Consider the following 19,734-nt stretch of genomic DNA (forward strand, 5'->3'; position numbering starts at 1 on the left):
AGGACTCTTTAAAGTAGAGACACTACATACTGATATACACCTGAACATCAGCAGGAGAGGACTCTTTAAAGTAGAGACGCTACATACTGATATACACCTGAACATCAGCAGGAGAGGACTCTTTAAACAGTTTGTGGTTCCAGTTTGTGTTGTTGTTTCCTGTGTTTATTCAGCCAAGACTGCAACAGCTGCTAATGCTAACCATGCTGCTCTTCTAGCTTGCAGTTACCAGAAGCATCCCTTCAGAGGAGGTGTTTCAGATAGCAAATGTAAATCGCCTCCATTTATTAAAAATACTAAATAAAAGTAACTGTTCCCGTTGTGGAAACCGTGGTCGGCATCGGTCGCTTAGTAACGGTTGTGCTGGTTGCACGTGATCAGTGGAAGGCAGGGGGCTGGGCTAAAACAGCTCTGGAGCAGACGCAACGCTGCCCTCGCTCTCTGATTGGTCGATGCGCGGCAGGTTTCGCGCCAACGCGCTGCATTGTGGGGATGGTAAGCGGAAGTGCTGCGGAACGTCGTGGTGGATTTGCGAGTTGTCGTGTTTAGGTTTTTACGGTTTTATTGGATTTTATTGGACTTTATTACTTTGTGCGGATGAGGGGCGAAGAGTCGTCCGATTCCGAGTCGGGCAGGATGGAGGAGAGCTCGGTGCGGAGGAGCCTGGAGACTCTGTGTCAGGAGCTGAACATGGACGAGCAGACAGCCGCAGAAACCCTGGAGAGCTTCACTGCCATCTGGAACACATACACTCTGGAGGTGGGTGATGTCCTCTGAGTAACCTCTGTTTAAAGATCCCCTTTATTGATTAAAACCCAGGGCTACAGAGTCTGTGAAATACCCCTCACTTCAATCCTGCTGGAAGGTAAACACACAGGGCAGCGTGGACATAAACACTGGGTTAAAGGGCTTCTACTGACCTTTGTTTTCATGTCTAATCTCTTTCTTTCTATCTACTTAATAACGTAAATCATGTGTTCAGTGGAACTCAACTATTCTAATTAAGTACACTTTTGAGGAACTTGTACTTTACTTGTATGTTGTTCACTTCTACTATATTATAATAGATTGAACTGTAATAATGTCATGTTTTAATCACTATATGCAAACTTAGTTACCTTGTAGATTCACATTAATTATAAATAACATAACTCAAGAAGTACATTATTGTTTTAGGTATTATTACAAACTGGCAGTGCTGTTTGGGACACAAACACTGGGTTAAAGGGCTTCATCTGACACTGTTTTATCTCTATATTTATACTTTTACCTACTTAATAGTGTTTGTTATTAAACTACCTTTGGCTCACGTTTGTTATAAGTAGTGCAGAATAATTATACCAAATATAAATAAACAAACCCCTATATATTCCTAACTTTAGCAGTGCTTTATGGGACACAAACATCTCTCTCTCTCTCTTCGTTACCTGCTTATTGTTTGCACTGGCTTCATACTGTAATGACTGCAGTTATAACACAACTGTACTGATGTGTGATTATGAGGCAAACTTTCTTGTGCATTTTACATTTTGACACCTCTCCTTCAATTTCATTACACAACTTCAGTTATTTTGCAGTGTCAGCTTAATAATGCCAAACATAAATAAAAACTATGATTTACGGACACAGTAGGACACAAACACTACAGCTAATGAATGCTTTCACTATGCAATCCTTATATTTGATCCCTAAATGTGTTCACTTTCTATGATATGAATTTGCAAACCACATGCCATTTATCTTCGTTATTGATTCGTCTGATTATTGATAATGAAAACTGGTATTTTGTGACAAAACCAGGTCAGGGATTCAATGATTAATAAACACAAAGACCCAATTGCCTTTACAAACACTCCTCTCCATAGGGTTTGAAACGAGGCGGATATATGGCACTTGTACGTCATTAATAGGACAGAAATATTTTCTTTAATAACGCGGCCCAGCTTTTTCTTTACCGTCTCCTTTTATAACTGATGTCGTTGTGGTTCGATACGTCTTGTTTTGATCTTTGTTTGGTTGAGATCCTCTTCTGTAGTCGCTGTTCAGATGCAGCAGAATCAAAGTCTCTGGTTCGTTGTTATTCTGTGGTCTCAAAGTGTTTAGCTGCTTTCATTCTAAACTTTGATGCACTTTAAGATAAGTAACTCGAGAGCATTCTGTTTATATTTGCAAAACGTGTGTGTGTGGTTGTGTGTGTGTGTGTGTGCAGGGGGAGGTGGTGCACTGGTTGGCCTGTTCTCTGTACGCTGCCTGCAGGAAGGGCTCCATTCCCACAGTGGGTAAAGGGCTGATGGAGGGAAACTGCGTCTCCCTCACCAGGATCCTTCGCACGGCCAAACTCAGGTGAGTCTCTGCAGCACCCGAGGTTACAGACAGGGAAACATCTGGAAAATCACACAACACACACCTCCCTGATCATATTTATGTAGTTTCCAGTGGTGAAGTTTTGGTTTCTGTATGACGTCCTCTCCCCCTCAGTCTGATCCAGTTCTTCTCCAAGATGAGGAAGTGGGCCGACATGTCGAACCTCTCTCAGGACTTCCGGCTGCGCATGGACCGCCTGGAGAGAAACTTCGAGGTCTCCACCGTCATCTTCCGCAAGTTTGAGCCCATCTTCATGGATATGTTTCAGAACCCGCAGGGAGGGGAGCCGCCTCGACAGCCACGCAGCAGGAAGCACAGGTATGACACACACACACACACACACACACACACACACACACACACACACACACACACACACACACACACACACACACACACACACTCTTCTTCAGAAAAATGCTCCTGGCTTATTTTTATTGTTTCTATAAAAGGACATCATGACAACCTATCATCTATTTTATAAAGACCTGCCAGCACACACTTACCCTTTTTAACAATGTGTGTGTCCTCGTTCTCTTTTTTTTCTCTGCAGGAGGTTGCCGTGTCACATCAGCGATGTGTTCAAGTTCTGCTGGACTCTGTTTGTCTACACAAAAGGTACCAAAACCATCTCCACACTGCTCTGTTAGGATTTTACTGAAGCCAGTGACATTTCAGTGATTGCAGACTAGTATCCTGTTTTCATACTTGGTGTGTGTGTGTGTGTGTGTTCTGAAGGTAACTTCCGTATGATCGGAGACGACCTGGTGAACTCGTACCACCTGCTGCTCTGCTGTCTGGACCTGGTGTTCGGAAACGCTTTGCTCTGCGCCAACAGGAAGGACCTCATCAACCCCACCTTCAGAGGTACTGTGTGTGTGTGTGTGTGTGTGTGTGTGTGTGAGACTACCAGCAGGGTTAGTGTTAGTATCAAACTAAAAAGAACATATGGTGTAGTGTGTACTTGCTTTTTATTTATTTGTCTATGTGTGTGTGTGTGTGTGTGTGTGTGTGTGTGTGTGTGTGTGTGTGTGTGTGTGTGTGTGTGTGTGTGTGTGTGTGTGTGTGTGTGTGTGTGTGTGTGTGTGTGTGTGTGTGTGTGTGTGTGTGTGTGTGTGTGTGTGTGTGTGTGTGTGTGTGTGTGTGTGTGTGTAGGCCTGCCCGCTCTGTACCGTGCTGACGGCCACGTGTCTCCGGACCAACCCCCGCCGTGTGTGTTGGAGCAGCTGTGTGAGCTGCATGATGGCCTGGTGGTCGAGGCCAAGGGAATCAAACAGCACTACTTCAAACCCTACATCCAGAAGCTGTACCAGAAACAGGTACACTCACACTCACTCACACTCACACTTACTCACACTCACACTCACATGCATATTCATTCATATGTATTATGTTAAAGTCTGTTTTTAATATAAGTGACCTCCTTTCCTCCCACAAACTAAATAAATTCGAAGGCTGATTTTAATCGATTTGTTTTTGTTTGTTTCCTGATCAGATCCTGAGAGGAAATGAGGATCACTTGACAGAACTATTGGACCCTCAGAGCTTCATTGATAACAAGTAAGCAGATCAGAGGTTACTGCAGAGCAAACCAGCTCTATAAAGTCAGCAATAAAAAGCACAGTCCTGTTTGAATATCCGGGCAAGCCTGAAGAAAAAAGATGAATGAACTCAGAAACAATATCCATGTATCTTTCATTCATCCCTTATATACCTGTTTTCTTTTGAGCCAATTAAAAAACTTTTCAGGCGTGTTGTATTGTTAAACTGTGTGTGTGTGTGTTGTTTGCAGCAAAGCCATAAACCGGGAGTACGAGGAGTACGTGCTGACGGTGGGAGACTTCGACGAGCGAGTGTTTCTGGGCGCCGACGCTGACGAGGAGATCGGGACACCGAGGAAGACAGTCCAGGCGACGTCTGCGAGTCAGAGCCAGCTGAAGCAACATGTGGAGAAGGTACACACACACACACACACACACACACACACACACACACACACACACACACACACACACACACCTCTTACAACAGACACAGAAGGAATATTCCAAAGTAAAATCTCTTGAAGAGGAGAAGCTTTACACACTCTCTCTCTCTGTCTGCAGTCGGCCTCTCTCACCCCCTCCACCCCTCTCACGGGGCGGGTTTATCTGAAGGAGAAGGACCTGCTCGTCACGCCCGTCTCCTCGGCAACACAGAGCGTCAGCCGGCTGCAGAGCATGGTGGCGGGCCTCAGGACGGCGCCGAGCGAGAACATGCTGCAGATCTTCAGGTCAGTACTCCTCTGTAGAAACCCAGCTTCATGCAGCCTCTTTAGGATTCACCAGGACAGAGGAGAAGAGACTGACCTCACACGGGGAGACGTCATCATGAGGAGGAGGAGGAGGAGGAGGAGGAGGAGGAGGAGGATGAAACTGAGTCGTCCATATTAACTGTGTTTCTGTTTTACTGAAAGGTTGTGCTCCAGGAACCCCACAGAGTCGCTGCTGGCCAGAGTCAAGACCCTCGGACAGACCTTCAAGGAGCATTACACCAACGACTCCGAGGACATGCCCGGTTCTCATATAGGTAACACACACACACACACACACACACACACACACACTTTGATATTAACGCACAGCAGAATCGCGGTTAATAAATAAACCCCCCCCCCCCCCCCCCCTCCTCTCGTCTGTTGTTCTCAGACTTTGCAGAGAACCGTCTGAAGCTGGCGGAGATCCTCTACTACAAGATCCTGGAGAACGTGATGGTGCAGGAGACCAAACGCCTGCCCGGCAAAGACATGAGCGTAAGCAACACACACACACACACACACACACACACACACACACACACACACACACACACACGTTGCATTCCTTTATTTGTCTAAAAAATGTACAAAACTTTAAAGAATAAAAATTGATTTGAGGGCAAATCTAAAACACTCTCTCTGCCTTGGTCCATTAGGGGTCTCCAGATGTGATGAAGACCTTTGTGTTAATTTGTTGGCTGACCCACAGTGACCTTTTCTTTTTGGATTTACACTGTGTGTGTGTGTGTGTGTGTGTGTGTGTGTGTGTGTGTGTGTGTGTGTGTGTGTGTGTGTGTGTGTGTGTGTGTGTGTGTGTGTGTGTGTGTGTGTGTGTGTGTGTGTGTGTGTGTGTGTGTGTGTGTGTGTGTGTGTGTGTGTGTGTGTGTGTGTGTGTGTGTGTGTGTTGTCGTCAGGTGTTACTGGAGCAGGATATCTTCCATTGCTCTCTGATGGCGTGTTGTCTGGAGGTGGTCCTGTTTTCCTACAGCTCCCAGAGAACCTTCCCCTGGATCATCAACATCTTCAAACTCACACCCTTCTACTTCTTTAAGGTCACACACACACACACACACACACACACACACACACACACACACACACACACACACACACACACACACACACACCTTTACATCTTCAACAGTATGGGGTTTATTTCGTTGGGTTTGCCTTTCCCTAAATGTCTGATTGGACTAAAAGGATTTATTTATTTGTTTAACTCGACTCTTGACTTTAAACGAGACAGTTTGATTTAAGGAGTTTTCAGCTTGATAGCCTTTGAAAAATAACACATACAAAGACAAAATAACCACATTAACCACTGCTTTATTAACATGTTGCAGCTAAAAAATGTTCCAGAAAATGGTATAAATCACATTAAGGATGTCTAATAAATCTCCAGTTTATATAAGAGATTAAACATTTTGTTAAAATTCAACCCGTACTGACAGCATCAAACTAAAACTGTCAATCAGCCTTTATTAAACACAGTGTTTGAACACCGTATAACAGATTAGGCGTGCAGCAGACTCACATATGAAAGAGACACGGCTCACTTACCTCTACGCACTTCAAAGTCAAACTGTCCATTTGTCTGCCTTCTCATAGTAGTGTGTGCGTGACTATAAGTGTGTGTGTTTCCTCTCTGTGTGTGTGCAGGTGATCGAGGTGTTCATCCGCTCGGAGGAGGGCCTCTCCAGGGACATGGTGAAGCACCTGAACCTGATTGAGGAGCAGGTGCTGGACAGCAGAGCCTGGAGCGCCGACTCTGCCCTGTGGAGCGTCTTGCAGGCTGCAGGCAACAAAGTGCCCACAGTGGAGGAGGTCAGCAGGAACACACACACACACACACACACACATAGACACACACACACACACATATGTAATTAGATACAAAAAGAAACATGGACCTATCTGGATCAAACTTGGCCCATATTAAGAGGACAATTGTAAATCTGTATTTTATTTTCAGTGATTTTTGGCTGTTTTTTGTTTCAAATTCCAGTTGTTGTTTTTGTTGATACACGCTTTTTTCAACCTGGTGCAGTCTGAACATTACTCATACTTATTTCTAGAACCATTCTGCCCCGAGAACACCTGTAATTATTACATTTCATTCATTCAGTGGACTCTTTTACCCCAAGCTTTCTCTGCATGTCTTGAGCTAAGTAGCCAATACAAGGTTTAGCAGTACAGATAAATGTGGGCTCACTATTTGGCAAGCAACCGGTCACAGTGGCCCTTGTTTATCTCTCGTCTTATAAAAGCTTGTTAATGAGTTATAAAGTGTTCACATCCTAATTAATACATGAATTACAAAGTATTGGTAAACCCTTTATGAGGGTACACTCATTGTGAATTGGTACCAAAATCAGCAAAAAAACAGGAGGTATTTTCTCTTTGCTCTACTTCTTTTCCATGTCTTTATCTCACCTTCCTCTCTCCCTTCAGGTGAATTTTTCCTCCAGTCTGGACACGGGTTCTAGTTCTAACAGTGGAGCTCAGTCTCACCTCCCGATGCTCGCCCTCTCCCCCATCATCCACCCCCGCATCCGAGAGTTCAGATCGGGTCTGGGCAGCGCGCGCAAAGGTGAGCGTTCAGGGGCACGGCTCAGTAGCAGTAGGGAAAAAATGCAGCACAGCGATAGAAACTTTGTAGAGAGTGTGACTCCCTCATAATGATCTCTTCTGCTCCCCTTCCTCCAGACGTGCCCCCCTCCCCGCTGTCGCTACACGACAGGTACAGCTCTCCGGCGGCGGGCAGCGCTAAGCGACGTCTCTTCGGCGATGATTCTCCAGGGACGCTGACCAGCCTGAGCACTATGTCGTCACCGGCCAAGAGGCTGACCTTCGGGTCCAGCAGCACCCTGAGGATCGGGGGTCAGGGCGCCGGGGGAACCGTGCTGAGCTTCCCGCTGCAAGGTAGACCACAAATACCCAGGTTTACAGAGCTGACCTCAGGAAATACAAAGGAGAGGCTGCTGACCCCGACCCCGACCCTGACCCACATCCAAACTCACTCACCCTCTCTATGGTGTGTTTGCAGGGCTGAATAACGACCGCACCATCACCCTGATCCCGGTTCAGCCGTGTGATTCCTCCGGCACTGTCACCGCTCAGTTCCTGCTCACCACCTCCCCGAGCCGCACCGCACCCCAGACAGCCGACCCCCCCGCGGGAAGTGGACGCCCGCAACGCACCGGGTCCCTCGCTCTGTTCTTCAGGAAGGTAGGAAAACATCACCATTGTCAACTCAAACACACACTCTCAGAGGCTAAAGTAGACGTTGTTTTCCCTCTTCATGTTCTCGTGTGTGTGTGTGTGTGTGTAGGTGTATCACCTGGCCAGCGTGCGTCTGAGGGATCTGTGTGTGAAGATGGACGTGTCGTCGGAACTGCGGGGGAAGATCTGGACGTGTTTCGAACATGCGCTGGTCCACGGCACGGGTCTGATGAAGGACCGGCACCTCGACCAGCTGATGCTCTGCTGCGTCTACATCATCTCCAAAGTGAGGAGGAGACACACACACACACACACACACACACACACACACACACACACACACACACACACACACACACACACACACACACACACACACACACACACACACACACACCTTTCTATTAATACACATTTAATAAAAGTGCATGTGAAGCAGTTTTTGTAATTCCTCTGATCCTCTTCTCCCTCGCAGATCACCAAAGAGACTCACACCTTCCACGACATCATGAAGTGTTACCGCAGCCAACCACAGGCCAGCAGCCATGTGAGTGACACACATACACAAACACACACTCACACACACACTACATGTCTTGCATTCGACCCCTTACTTCACTAAAAGGACTGAATTATAAGTCTTTAAACATTGTGTTCATCCCTTTAATGTTGCAGCTGGTGAAGATGCAGTTACACAAGTTAATAATGGAGTCAATTAAGTTGTTGTCAATTAAAGGCTGATTTATCTAACTCTGTCTGTTATCATGATGTGTGTGTGTGTGTGTGTGTAGGTGTACCGCAGCGTGTTACTGCGTCACACTCCCAGAGAGCAGGTGACAGACGAGAACATGGAGGTGGATCCCGTTTCAGGAGGAGAATGTAAGAGCACAGACCAGTGTGCTTCACATTAGCTCTCAATATTCATATTTTTCCTTATTGTTCAACAATACCCCAAAAATCCTCTCCCAATAATTGATAACTCGAAATGTCTTAGAGGTCTCTTTACTTACAGTGCCCGGTCCCATGATGCACTATTTTTAAAGTGTTTCCTTGTTTTTAAAATAAATCACAAAAAAATGTATCTCTGTTTGTCCCTTCAGCGGCAGAGAAGACCAATCAGGCGTCAGGAGAAGCGATCTCCGACCAATCCGGGGAGGAGGAACGCGGTGACCTCATCCAGTTCTACAACAGCGTTTTCGTCCTGAAGATGAAGAGCTTCGCGCTGCGCTACGCCGTGCACGACAACCGGGTACGACGCGATGACGCAGAGCAGAAACCTGGGGTCAAACTTTATGGAATCAACACACATAAAACTGTTTGTAAACTCTGTGTGTGTGTGTGTGTGTTTGCAGGCGGATGCTCCCCCCCTCTCTCCGTTCCCCTCGGTCCGTGCTCAGCCTCTCTCTCCTCGCCGGGTTTCTCAGAGACACTCGCTCTACGTTTCACCGCACAAGAACTCTGCAGCCTGCCTCACACCCAACTCCTACACATACAGGATCAACAGCAGCCCCTCCAAGGTAGGACACACACACAGAGACACACACACACAGAGCTAAAGGAGGCTAATGTTGGGCTATAAAAGAACTACAGCACGGTCACATGACTTCACGTCACCACCGCTAAGCTAAAGGTGGCTAATGTTGGGCTATAAAGGAACTACAGCACGGTCACATGACTTCACGTCTCCACCGCTAAGCTAAAGGAGGCTAATGTTGGGCTATAAAGAACTACAGCACGGTCACATGACTTCACGTCTCCACCGCTAAGCTAAAGGAGGCTAATGTTGGGCTATAGAGGAACTACAGCACATCACATGACTTCACGTCTCCACCGCTAAGCTAAAGGAGGCTAATGTTGGGCACAGGAAAACAGTTCTCCTATAAAGAGCTGTGCAGCTTCACAGAAACATGGTAATAAACTCTCTTCCTCTCTCTCTTTCTCTCTGCAGGAGTTGTCGGACATTAACCGGATGATCCGTCAGGGCTCGGTCAGCAGGAAGAGGGCCTTCACCATGGAGGGTGACGTGATGATGTCATCAGCGTGCGACTCCCCCAGTAAGAGGGCGTGTCCGGAGAACGGCAGCAGCCCCGACGTCCTGCTGAAGCGTCTGCAGGACGTCGTGTCGGAGCGCCAGAGCCACTGACGTTACAGTATCACCCCCACTTTATGAAGCTTAACGTTCATGATGAATGTAAACATCAGGAGAGTTTAATTTATCATTAACGCCGTTTAAATCTGACTCTTTTATATATATATTATGGCCTGAGGGTTATAGAAGCTGAGCAGAGAACGATGGCAGAGTTCATGCCATTTAGCTTTGTCAAAAATGATCCGACTCAACGTTCGATTTAACACCATGAGTCATATCTGAGGGGATGTTTCAGCGACATCAGGAATCAAAACAAACTGAGTCACAAAAAAATCGACTTTTTAAAACATTTTCCTTCATTTTTCAGGATTTCTTGACCCTCAAACACACCCATGTCAGTGTGTGAACTCACAGGTGTTCTAATGGTTGATACTCAGGTGTGTGTCGTTACACTTTAACCTGGAAACTTAAAGGATGGGCATGTTTTCCTCGTGAAGAGTCCTAACTTTAAAAGCCTTTTTACTTTTAGAAGTGAAACAGAAAATATGTTTTTAATTGTTTAAAGATTTATGAATCTTGTCTTCTAATTGATATCTTAATTGGCATAACCATGATGACGTACACATGAGGACAATTGATTTATATAAACACATTTGGTAAAAATATGGTTGAGTTTCCATACATTTTGAACAAAGTGTATTTTAAGGAAACATTGCTCAAAAGTATTTATACCACCCCACAAAGCATCTGAAATATCCCTTTATGATCGCCCACAATTCAGTGCAACACTACAAACACAATTCACACTGCTCTAGTTTAAGAAAACCTGACTTTAAAGCTTAATTTTGAAAAAAATCCCAATTTATTCCATCAGATACTTTATGAAAACTGATAATAATCCAGTGTTTAACGCAGGTTTTAAAAAAATGTAAAGTTTTAATCTATTTATTTCAAATGATCAGACGTGCGTTATTTCCGCCCACACAAATAAACACAAACAATATGAACACATTTAAAATGTTCTCCACGGACAGAAGCTCCTCGGGTCAAACTATATTTAGTCAAATCTAAACCTGTAAATAGTTTTCTGACAAATCAAGCGCAAAATTGTACATTTTCTAGCATTAAACCCATCTTCCTCTCCTGTCAGGTCTCTACTTTTACTGAGATTGGGATGACTATTCTCTACTGATTACCGTTAATGAACCTTCCTGTTTTTATTAAGCTTTTAAAGCTGTGCAAAAGAGCTTGGTTTTGGAGTGTGTGGTATCTACACATTTAAGAATAAAACCAACCTGACATTTTATATCTGCTTTTGTTCATTCAGTGTTTTTCTAAAAGCATTTTAGCAAAGATGGTATATGAACCACATGTTCAATAAAAACTGTTGATATTTGCTCCCAGACAGTTTCAAATGTAAAATAATGTGTGTGTGTGTGTGTGTGTGTGTCTGTGTGTCTTTCCTAAACTGTTTTAAGGAAACGTGTATTTTCAAGGTGTTATGAAAATAAAATGTACTTGGATAAACTACATGTTCATGTTTTTGACTTCTGCATCTCCATTTAGTTTCCTCAGTTAGGCCCAATTTAGTTTTAATGCATGTTGTATCCCTGTTCCTGACAACAGCCCACATTTAATGTGAAGTAATACGGCATAATCTTTATACTCAGCTTTACCTTTTACCATAAACACTTGTTCAAAGTCTCAGGTCTGCTGCTCTCTGTGTAAGAGGATGTGGAAAACATGAGATCAGAATTACTTTATTAATCCCCAACTGGGAAATGTTTGTGTTTGAGCAGCATGAAACAATACAAGGCATAGAAAACAATTAGGAATAGAAAGAAGAAATAAAGAACGCTAAAGTGAAGACGTCTCTAAGAAGAAATGAAAATAAGATGATGTAGAAAACGTGTTTCTTTATCCGAGGAAATATCTGAACATCACACATTATATACGGGGTTTCCCAGGTGCAGAACCAGGGGCAACTGATTTAAAAAGTAACCCTTAAATCTGCACTGTTGGTTTAGTATCTGCACACTTACATGTACACATATTTAACACTCAGACACAAAAATGTTCATTTACTTAATTTCTTGTAACAGTTACGTAGCTGTTTATCATTTTGATTTTATCTTTAATTTGATTATCTTTGTGTGAACCTGTCCTGCCTTTCGCTCTCACCCTGTTGCTGATTAAACTCCTGAATTCCCCCTTCATTTCCCTTGATAAATAAAGGTCCACTTTAGCTTATCATATACAAATTAAAAAACAAAAACTAAGAAAGGTGATTTTCATTTTTATGGAATATTTCTCAAATAAAAAGTTGGTTTTGGTTTCTTTTTTTTTCTTTAGTTCTAAATAGTGGAGCCATAGCTTTAATTCTTGGTCAAATAAGAAACTGAATGTTTTAAAATGAAATGTGTGAAAATATTGCCTCGTTGCCATGTGTGGCCACAGGGGGCGCTGTTCCGCAAAGGTCAAAGCATAGACAAAGGGTTAGGGTTAGGGTTACGTGTGTGTGTGTGTGTGTGTGTGTGTGTGTGTGTGTGTGTGTGTGTGTGTGTGTGTGAGATATTTCCTTAGGTTACAGTGTGTTATCTGATCCACTTCTCTTTTCCTCCGTGAGAAGCTGCTCTGCATCAGGAACAACACAGAGGTAAATGAAGATATTTAACAATTATTTAACGAAATTGTTCTTTAATACGATTTTAGCCGCAGAGATACACCTTGTAGCATCTGCAAACTTTTAAAACCTTTAGATTTGTTATCTCTTTTGGTCATAAAAGAGAGCAGTTTGAGCATATGGATGGCAGCAGGTGAACAATGACCACCAGTCTTTACATTAAGTCTCATAAGGATGGGAATAAATGTCACACAGCGTTGCTAAATGAAGCTTTCTGGCAGGAGATGCTGACGACTCAGAGCCAGAACTGCTACAGAGAGCAGATCCAGAAGGAGATGCTGACCCGTTTGGCCTGGAAGAGCCGCTACAGCCACCTCTACCCATCCAACCAGCCACCAAAAATCAGCTCAGAGGGGACTAATCTGCCCGGCGACACCCAGTGAGCCGATTCTTTCACTCTGAATGATGTGAAACTGCGTGTGCAAACCGCAGTCCTTATTTCGGGCTCAGACAAAGGAACCCAGAGTGTTGAAATGCTTCCTCATCTTCAGGTTTTCTGTTTTAGTGAGTCAGTCCTGAACCTGTGATTATAACGGATGCTTCTTGGCTAAACGTCTTGTGTTTCTGCTCCACACGTTAGGCCTGTCCTGCCTCCGGTCACCAGAGCCAACAAGGAGCAGAGCGACCTTCCTCCTCTTCCTCCTCCTCCTCGTCCTCTTCTTCCTCCTCCTGAGATCTCTTTGGAGGGGGAGGGTCGTCCCAATGTCTCCCCGCTCATGAGACCAGTCTCTCCGAACACCAGACACGCTCTCTACCAGGACTCATCACACCACGTAAGAATAAAAGGACTCTTAAAGGAGAGTCTTTAGTGTGTTTCAGTTTCTGTTATTCTGTAACTTTGGTGTTTTAAACTAAATGTCCTCTGCAGGGTAAAGGGCGCCGTCTGTACCTGCAGAGACGTGGCCACATCAGACCTGAGGACAAGTTTGACTTTCCAGTGCTCTCCTCCTGGGAGTACGGCTGGAGGCTGGGTGAGTTAAAGAGTCCTCTCCTGCTGATGTTCAGGTGTATATCAGTATGTAGTGTCTCTACTTTAAAGAGTCCTCTCCTGCTGATGTTCAGGTGTATATCAGTATGTAGTCTCTACTTTAAAGAGTCCTCTCCTGCTGATGTTCAGGTGTATATCACTATGTAGAGTCTCTACTTTAAAGAGTCCTCTCCTGCTGATGTTCAGGTGTATATCAGTATGTAGTGTCTCTACTTTAAAGAGTCCTCTCCTGCTGATGTTCCGGTGTATATCAGTATGTAGTGTCTCTACTTTAAAGAGTCCTCTCCTGCTGATGTTCAGGTGTATATCAGTATGTAGAGTCTCTACTTTAAAGAGTCCTCTCCTGCTGATGTTCAGGTGTATATCAGTATATAGAGTCTCTACTTTAAAGAGTCCTCTCCTGCTGATGTTCAGGTGTATATCAGTATGTAGTCTCTACTTTAAAGAGTCCTCTCCTGCTGATGTTCAGGTGTATATCACTATGTAGAGTCTCTACTTTAAAGAGTCCTCTCCTGCTGATGTTCAGGTGTATATCAGTATGTAGTGTCTCTACTTTAAAGAGTCCTCTCCTGCTGATGTTCCGGTGTATATCAGTATGTAGTGTCTCTACTTTAAAGAGTCCTCTCCTGCTGATGTTCAGGTGTATATCAGTATGTAGAGTCTCTACTTTAAAGAGTCCTCTCCTGCTGATGTTCAGGTGTATATCAGTATATAGAGTCTCTACTTTAAAGAGTCCTCTCCTGCTGATGTTCAGGTGTATATCAGTATGTAGAGTCTCTACTTTAAAGAGTCCTCTCCTGCTGATGTTCAGGTGAATATCAGTATGTAGAGTCTCTACTTTAAAGAGTCCTCTCCTGCTGATGTTCAGGTGTATATCAGTATGTAGTGTCTCTACTTTAAAGAGTCCTCTCCTGCTGATGTTCAGGTGTATATCAGTATGTAGTGTCTCTACTTTAAAGAGTCCTCTCCTGCTGATGTTCAGGTGTATATCAGTATGTAGTGTCTCTACTTTAAAGAGTCCTCTCCTGCTGATGTTCAGGTGTATATCAGTATGTAGCGTCTCTACTTTAAAGAGTCCTCTCCTGCTGAGCCCAGTCTGCTCTGATTGGTTTATATCGTCTCTGTATTCTCTCAGTTATTCTCTCCACATTAACGCTGCCTGTCTGCCTACAGGTGACTACACTATGGATTACAAAACACCCTCCCGAGCAAAGTCCTCCGTGGTGAAGAGCACCTTCTACGCCAGGAACGGTGTGTTCAGCAACCCCTCAGCCACCGACACCCTGGGCTGAAGTTCAGCCTCCAGACACCAGGGGGCGCTCTTTAATGAGAGGGGACAGGATTTAATTGGATGTATCTTTCATAGTATGTGTTATAGCACACCCTGATTTTAATTATAGTGATCAACAGTTCTAACACGTCTAACACAATGTTCCCATAGCTCATGTCGTTTGGGGAAGTCCCGCCCCTTGAACACAGACTGTCCAATCATAATGCAGCATTGGTCAGAGGGTCCGACAACTACATGCTTCATGGACTCTATGACTTCTTCAGATTTCTTCACAGTCAGGCTTGTTTTGTGGATTTTAAGTGAGCTTGAAGAAAAAGTGGAGGTTAAACGTTGTGTGAAAGGGTTCCTCGATACCCAGAGAGATTAGATGAAGGTTTCTCATTCCTAAAAACCTCTGGAAACAAACGTTAGCAGATTGTACGTTAGTCCATCATTAACTGGTGTTAGCACTGTTATGCTATGCTAGCTGGTGAATGTATACACATGCTGTATTTGCTGTTTAATGACTGAAAAGGTAAATGAATACTAACTCTGTTTTACAAATCAAATCATTTCATGTTTCACTACAAAATGTGTGGTTTCATAAAATAAATATAAAGCTTCTATTTGGGTTTTTAAGGGAGTTTACCAATCCTACAATTCAATAAATTAACTATAGAATTAATTAATTATGCTTTTTCAGTTAAAGTTTGATTAAAATTACACAGTTGTTTTGTTTGTTTGACCAAGCTTTTTGAACTTCAATTATTTATTTTAATTTGGAGTGATACGATTCACAAACACTCATTTTAACAACTTCACAATTAAAATGATGGGACAATTACTGGCCAGGTACAACATATCTGAGAGATTAACAGAGTGCATGACGGGGTTAGCGGCTTCCTAGTGGGAGAGAGGATCCTCTACTTCCTGTTACTGTGTCGCTGTACGACCACACGGCTGTCAGGTTAAGTGTCCGCTCACCTGATCCTGTGTGATGGATAATTAACGAGCTGCTGTCACTCAGAGAGACCGACACCTGACCCCTCAGAGTTTTTAGTTAGTGAGTCACTGGAGGAAATGTTACACACCACAACATTGAATATTGATCGTAGTATCCTCATGAAGCTTCTGCCTGTTTAATTCCTACTGTACACATTTCTTTGTATAACATAAAGTAGAAGTATTTTCAGCTCACTGTGCAAAAACCATTACGCAGGATGGCTCTTTCCATAGTATTTAGCAGTTATATATTATTAGTCTGTTTACAGAATGCATTTGATATTGTAATTTCTCAATGTGTTTATACTAATATACGGTGTAGATGTGTAGCACAGGACCGCAGCATGTCATATCAGTAAAACATTTAGTATTTGCCTCTGAAATGTGTTCTTGCCTAAGTGTATATTTAATGCATCATCTGCAAAATTTACCCAAATAACGAATGCAAAAAACTGCAGGAAGTTGCTATAAAACACCAACAGATCCCTTCCTGTAAGTATTGCATCTGAGATCACGTTTGCTGTTATTTTGGAAACTCATAATTCCATTCCACCTGTGTATTATGGTTCTCTTTAACAATCAAACATACTTAATAGGCTTCTGGTTTCTTTAGGTTTTTAATCCATATATTTTTCTAATGCGAGGCTCTGCGAATATAACGCTTGTGTTCAGGTCTTCAAAATGTCCTCATCCTGTGATATAATTATAATGTTTATATATAAAATGGTAAGCCAATGTACCTTTCTCCTCAGAAATGAATACAAACCGAAGCTTTAGGCCAACTGTATTTAAAGAAAATGAAGACTCCCCTTAAAATGAAGACGACGGATGATGAAATGATGGAATGATTTTATGACTGGCTGTAAGAAAGGAAGCTACAATGCAGTTTATTGGAAATCAATAACGTAAAACACACATTATTTGTAGTTAAGGGCTAAAACACACACAAAAAACTGAGTTCTTTAAAGCAACACCTATTGATCCTTTATTAACTCTACTGATCTTTGCACACATTTCCTTTAATGGCTGCAAATGTCCCCGATTAGAAGTTTGTTATTTTCTAAACGATGATGATGTTGTGGATCAGATGGCGGGGTCGGTGGGGGAGATCAGGAAGCCGGTGAAGATGTGGCTGGTGCTGTCCATTCTGGTCACCATGCTGTTGTACCTCGTCGGCTGCAGAGACACAGAGTCTCCGGCCAGCAGCTCCAGCACCGCCGAGCCCGAGGTCACCAGGAAACCCTCCGACGTGTCACACATCGCCAAGTGAATGTCGGTGTTCTTCATCAGCTTCAGACACACCTATGATCATAGAAGTACACAGAGGTAGAAGAAGTACTCAGAGGAAGAGTAGTGTCTCTACTTTAAAGAGTCCTCTCCTGCTGAGGTGGAAGAAGTACTCAGAGAAAGAGTAGTGTCTCTACTTTAAAGAGTCCTCTCCTGCTGAGGTAGAAGAAGTACTCAGAGGAAGAGTAGTGTCTCTACTTTAAAGAGTCCTCTCCCGCTGAGGTAGAAGAGCCACAGAGTGCTTTACTACCAAAGCCAAATGCCTCCTCCTAACGTAAGCCAGAATCAGAATCAGAATTCCTTTATTTGTCTCGGGGAAACATGCATTTTCCAAACAGCAGAAGTATAGTGCAGATAAAGTAAAGTGAATAGACTTCATTATAAAAAAAATAAGCTAGGGATGCAGACATTATACTTCCTAAAAAACACAATAAGTAAGAAGTAAACCATGATTTAAAAAACAAAAAGGACAACACATTAATAGAACTCACTCTGCTCTTTGCTGACACGTGATAACTGAAGAAGTAGATCCCACTGACGGTGCATATGAACGACCCGTTGGTCAGCGACTCTCCACGAAACTGCTCATCGAGGTCCGGCAAAATCTGGCTGTGGGAAGAGTTTTACACACCATTAAAAAACGTTTCGGGGTCATTTGAAATCTTTATTACCTTCATGCATCCATAAAGACGTTGATATATTCAAATAAAATGGTTTGATTACCACTTATACTTGTCATTTGGCTTAATATGCTTCCATAGTCTTCTTTTAAGTGGACTAGTGGAAGGAACTCATCCAAAATACACATTTAAGGATTTCATTTACTAACTTAGTCTATTTGTGTCGGCAGATTTGTTCTAGAAGGTTAGCATCATTCAAACTCTGAATGTTGTTTCTGCATATTTAATACTGTAGATGAATACTTTGGCTTGGTTTTAATGGCTACTTTAAGATGAAGATTAAACCATTCAAGCCTTTACAGTCTTTAAACCCTACTTTAAACCTCGGCAGCACTGACTTGTTGAAGTTGAGGGTGTTGTCGAGCTCTGGTGGATGAGCTATCACCCGTTTGTAGGAGAAGAAAGATTTCTGCTGGTTCGAAGGGTTGAATGGTCTTCCCTTCTCCCCAATCCGGCCCGGGTTACCAGGAGACCCCGGAAGACCCACATCCCCCTTCATGCCGGGGCGTCCTGGGGGGCCCACAAGACCTTGGAACCCCTTCTGGCCCCTGACAGGCTGACCTGCCTCACCTGTTCATCCAGAGAAACACGTCACATTTGGTCACTGTAAACTGATCAGGACATTTACATTTCAAAACTAAGATCATAATAACAAAAGAACTTCCCCTCAAAATGTCTTTGAGAATGTATGAAGTAGTTTAGAAGTAGGAGAGACTAATCTTGTCAGAGAAATGAAAGCCGTCAGTCAGTCAAAGGATTTATGGTTTTTTGGATGAAAATGAAAATATTGAAAAATACAAAATTGTGTGAAAATATTTTCCCTTCCTGCAGAACTGGTAAGTGAATTTGTCTAAATCTCTTCCAAATTGCAACTTAAATGTAAAGTTTATTTGCTTAATTAAAAAAATATGAGCGACATAAATGTGTTCAACATCCACGAGTTGTGAAAATGTACCAGCAGAGTCAAATTTTAGAAAACATTTCGGTAAACTTATACAGCCAAACATTATTTTATGAAAGGTATCTGACGTGAGCTCACCAGGGTCTCCCTTCTCTCCCTTCAGACCGTCCATGCCGTTGGGCCCATGGGTGCCCGGTATCCCGGGGATCCCCGGGCTGCAGGACTGTGTGACGGCCGGAGTGATGAGAAGCATGAGCAGAACCACTGCAGTACTGCAGCTCAGCCACCGGGGGGCCTGAGCAAACACAGACACACAGAAACTTGTTTTTGTTACTTAGGAGGACTGCCTATATATGAGGACGTCTAATTAAAAAGAAGATCTGTGCTTGTGCAGTTGCATTTGGGTTTCTGAAGTGCCTATAAACCCACATTTTGTGAAATAACAGACACTTTTTGGTCAAAACCTGGTATTTAACAACCATATATTTACACTATGTGCAATATTCACATCGAGACTAAGGTTGGACATAAAATAATTGCTAAAGAAAATACATTTAAAAAACAATGAAGAAAAACTGTCCTCTTCTCCATCACTCATGCTGCTCTCTGAATAAGTCCTTTTCTCTCTCTCTATCTACATTACAATGTCTGTATTCTTTTAAATAAACACAAAAGCCTCACCATTTGCAGATAAAGCAGTCCCTCGTCTTGTGGTGAAGTGATACGTTGATGGGATAGAGCAGAGATGTTTCAGCTTCAGTCTGGAAGCATAAACAGGAAGTGAAACAGCTCAGCAGCGCATGCTCTGTTTGTATTCATATCTTTAGGATGTCACACTTCAAGTAATAGAGTAAAAAGCAAAAGTCTATGTGTGAGTTTCAGGTTCTTGCACCGGTTTATTAGCATTTCATTCTTACTCCACTGTTAATTTTTCTCGTGAAGTTACTTTGAA

General features: G+C 43.2%; 3 protein-coding genes across 3 annotated transcripts; 2 read left to right on the forward strand and 1 right to left on the reverse strand.

The window, feature by feature from the left end:
- The first annotated feature begins 497 nt into the window (after positions 1 to 497).
- Positions 498 to 11,498, forward strand: rbl1 (retinoblastoma-like 1 (p107)). Its single transcript, XM_063909753.1, has 22 exons — positions 498 to 759; positions 2,210 to 2,343; positions 2,479 to 2,682; positions 2,918 to 2,982; positions 3,103 to 3,231; positions 3,520 to 3,683; positions 3,860 to 3,924; positions 4,157 to 4,319; positions 4,470 to 4,636; positions 4,820 to 4,932; positions 5,052 to 5,155; positions 5,575 to 5,712; positions 6,320 to 6,484; positions 7,112 to 7,250; positions 7,367 to 7,582; positions 7,707 to 7,888; positions 7,992 to 8,168; positions 8,358 to 8,429; positions 8,674 to 8,761; positions 8,983 to 9,131; positions 9,235 to 9,399; positions 9,831 to 11,498. The coding sequence occupies exons 1-22, from the start codon at positions 598 to 600 to the stop codon at positions 10,023 to 10,025; spliced, it is 3,156 nt and encodes a 1,051-aa protein (XP_063765823.1). The 5' UTR covers positions 498 to 597; the 3' UTR covers positions 10,026 to 11,498.
- Positions 11,499 to 12,522: 1,024 nt separating this feature from the next.
- Positions 12,523 to 15,516, forward strand: LOC134883396 (protein SPMIP1). Its single transcript, XM_063911733.1, has 5 exons — positions 12,523 to 12,627; positions 12,876 to 13,033; positions 13,235 to 13,427; positions 13,523 to 13,625; positions 14,816 to 15,516. Exons 2-5 carry the CDS (start codon positions 12,879 to 12,881, stop codon positions 14,932 to 14,934), a joined length of 570 nt encoding a protein of 189 aa, XP_063767803.1. The 5' UTR covers positions 12,523 to 12,627; positions 12,876 to 12,878; the 3' UTR covers positions 14,935 to 15,516.
- A 1,230-nt stretch (positions 15,517 to 16,746) lies between these two features.
- Positions 16,747 to 19,641, reverse strand: LOC134882487 (complement C1q subcomponent subunit B-like). The gene is made up of 5 exons (XM_063910221.1): positions 19,464 to 19,641; positions 18,921 to 19,077; positions 18,220 to 18,451; positions 17,693 to 17,810; positions 16,747 to 17,216 (listed from the first exon to the last, which is right to left on the reverse strand). Exons 1-5 carry the CDS (start codon positions 19,464 to 19,466, stop codon positions 16,998 to 17,000), a joined length of 729 nt encoding a protein of 242 aa, XP_063766291.1. The 5' UTR covers positions 19,467 to 19,641; the 3' UTR covers positions 16,747 to 16,997.
- Between the last annotated feature and the right edge of the window lie 93 nt (positions 19,642 to 19,734).

The sequence above is a fragment of the Eleginops maclovinus genome, chromosome 20 (genome assembly GCF_036324505.1).
Source record: "Eleginops maclovinus isolate JMC-PN-2008 ecotype Puerto Natales chromosome 20, JC_Emac_rtc_rv5, whole genome shotgun sequence".
NCBI lineage: Eukaryota > Metazoa > Chordata > Actinopteri > Perciformes > Eleginopidae > Eleginops > Eleginops maclovinus.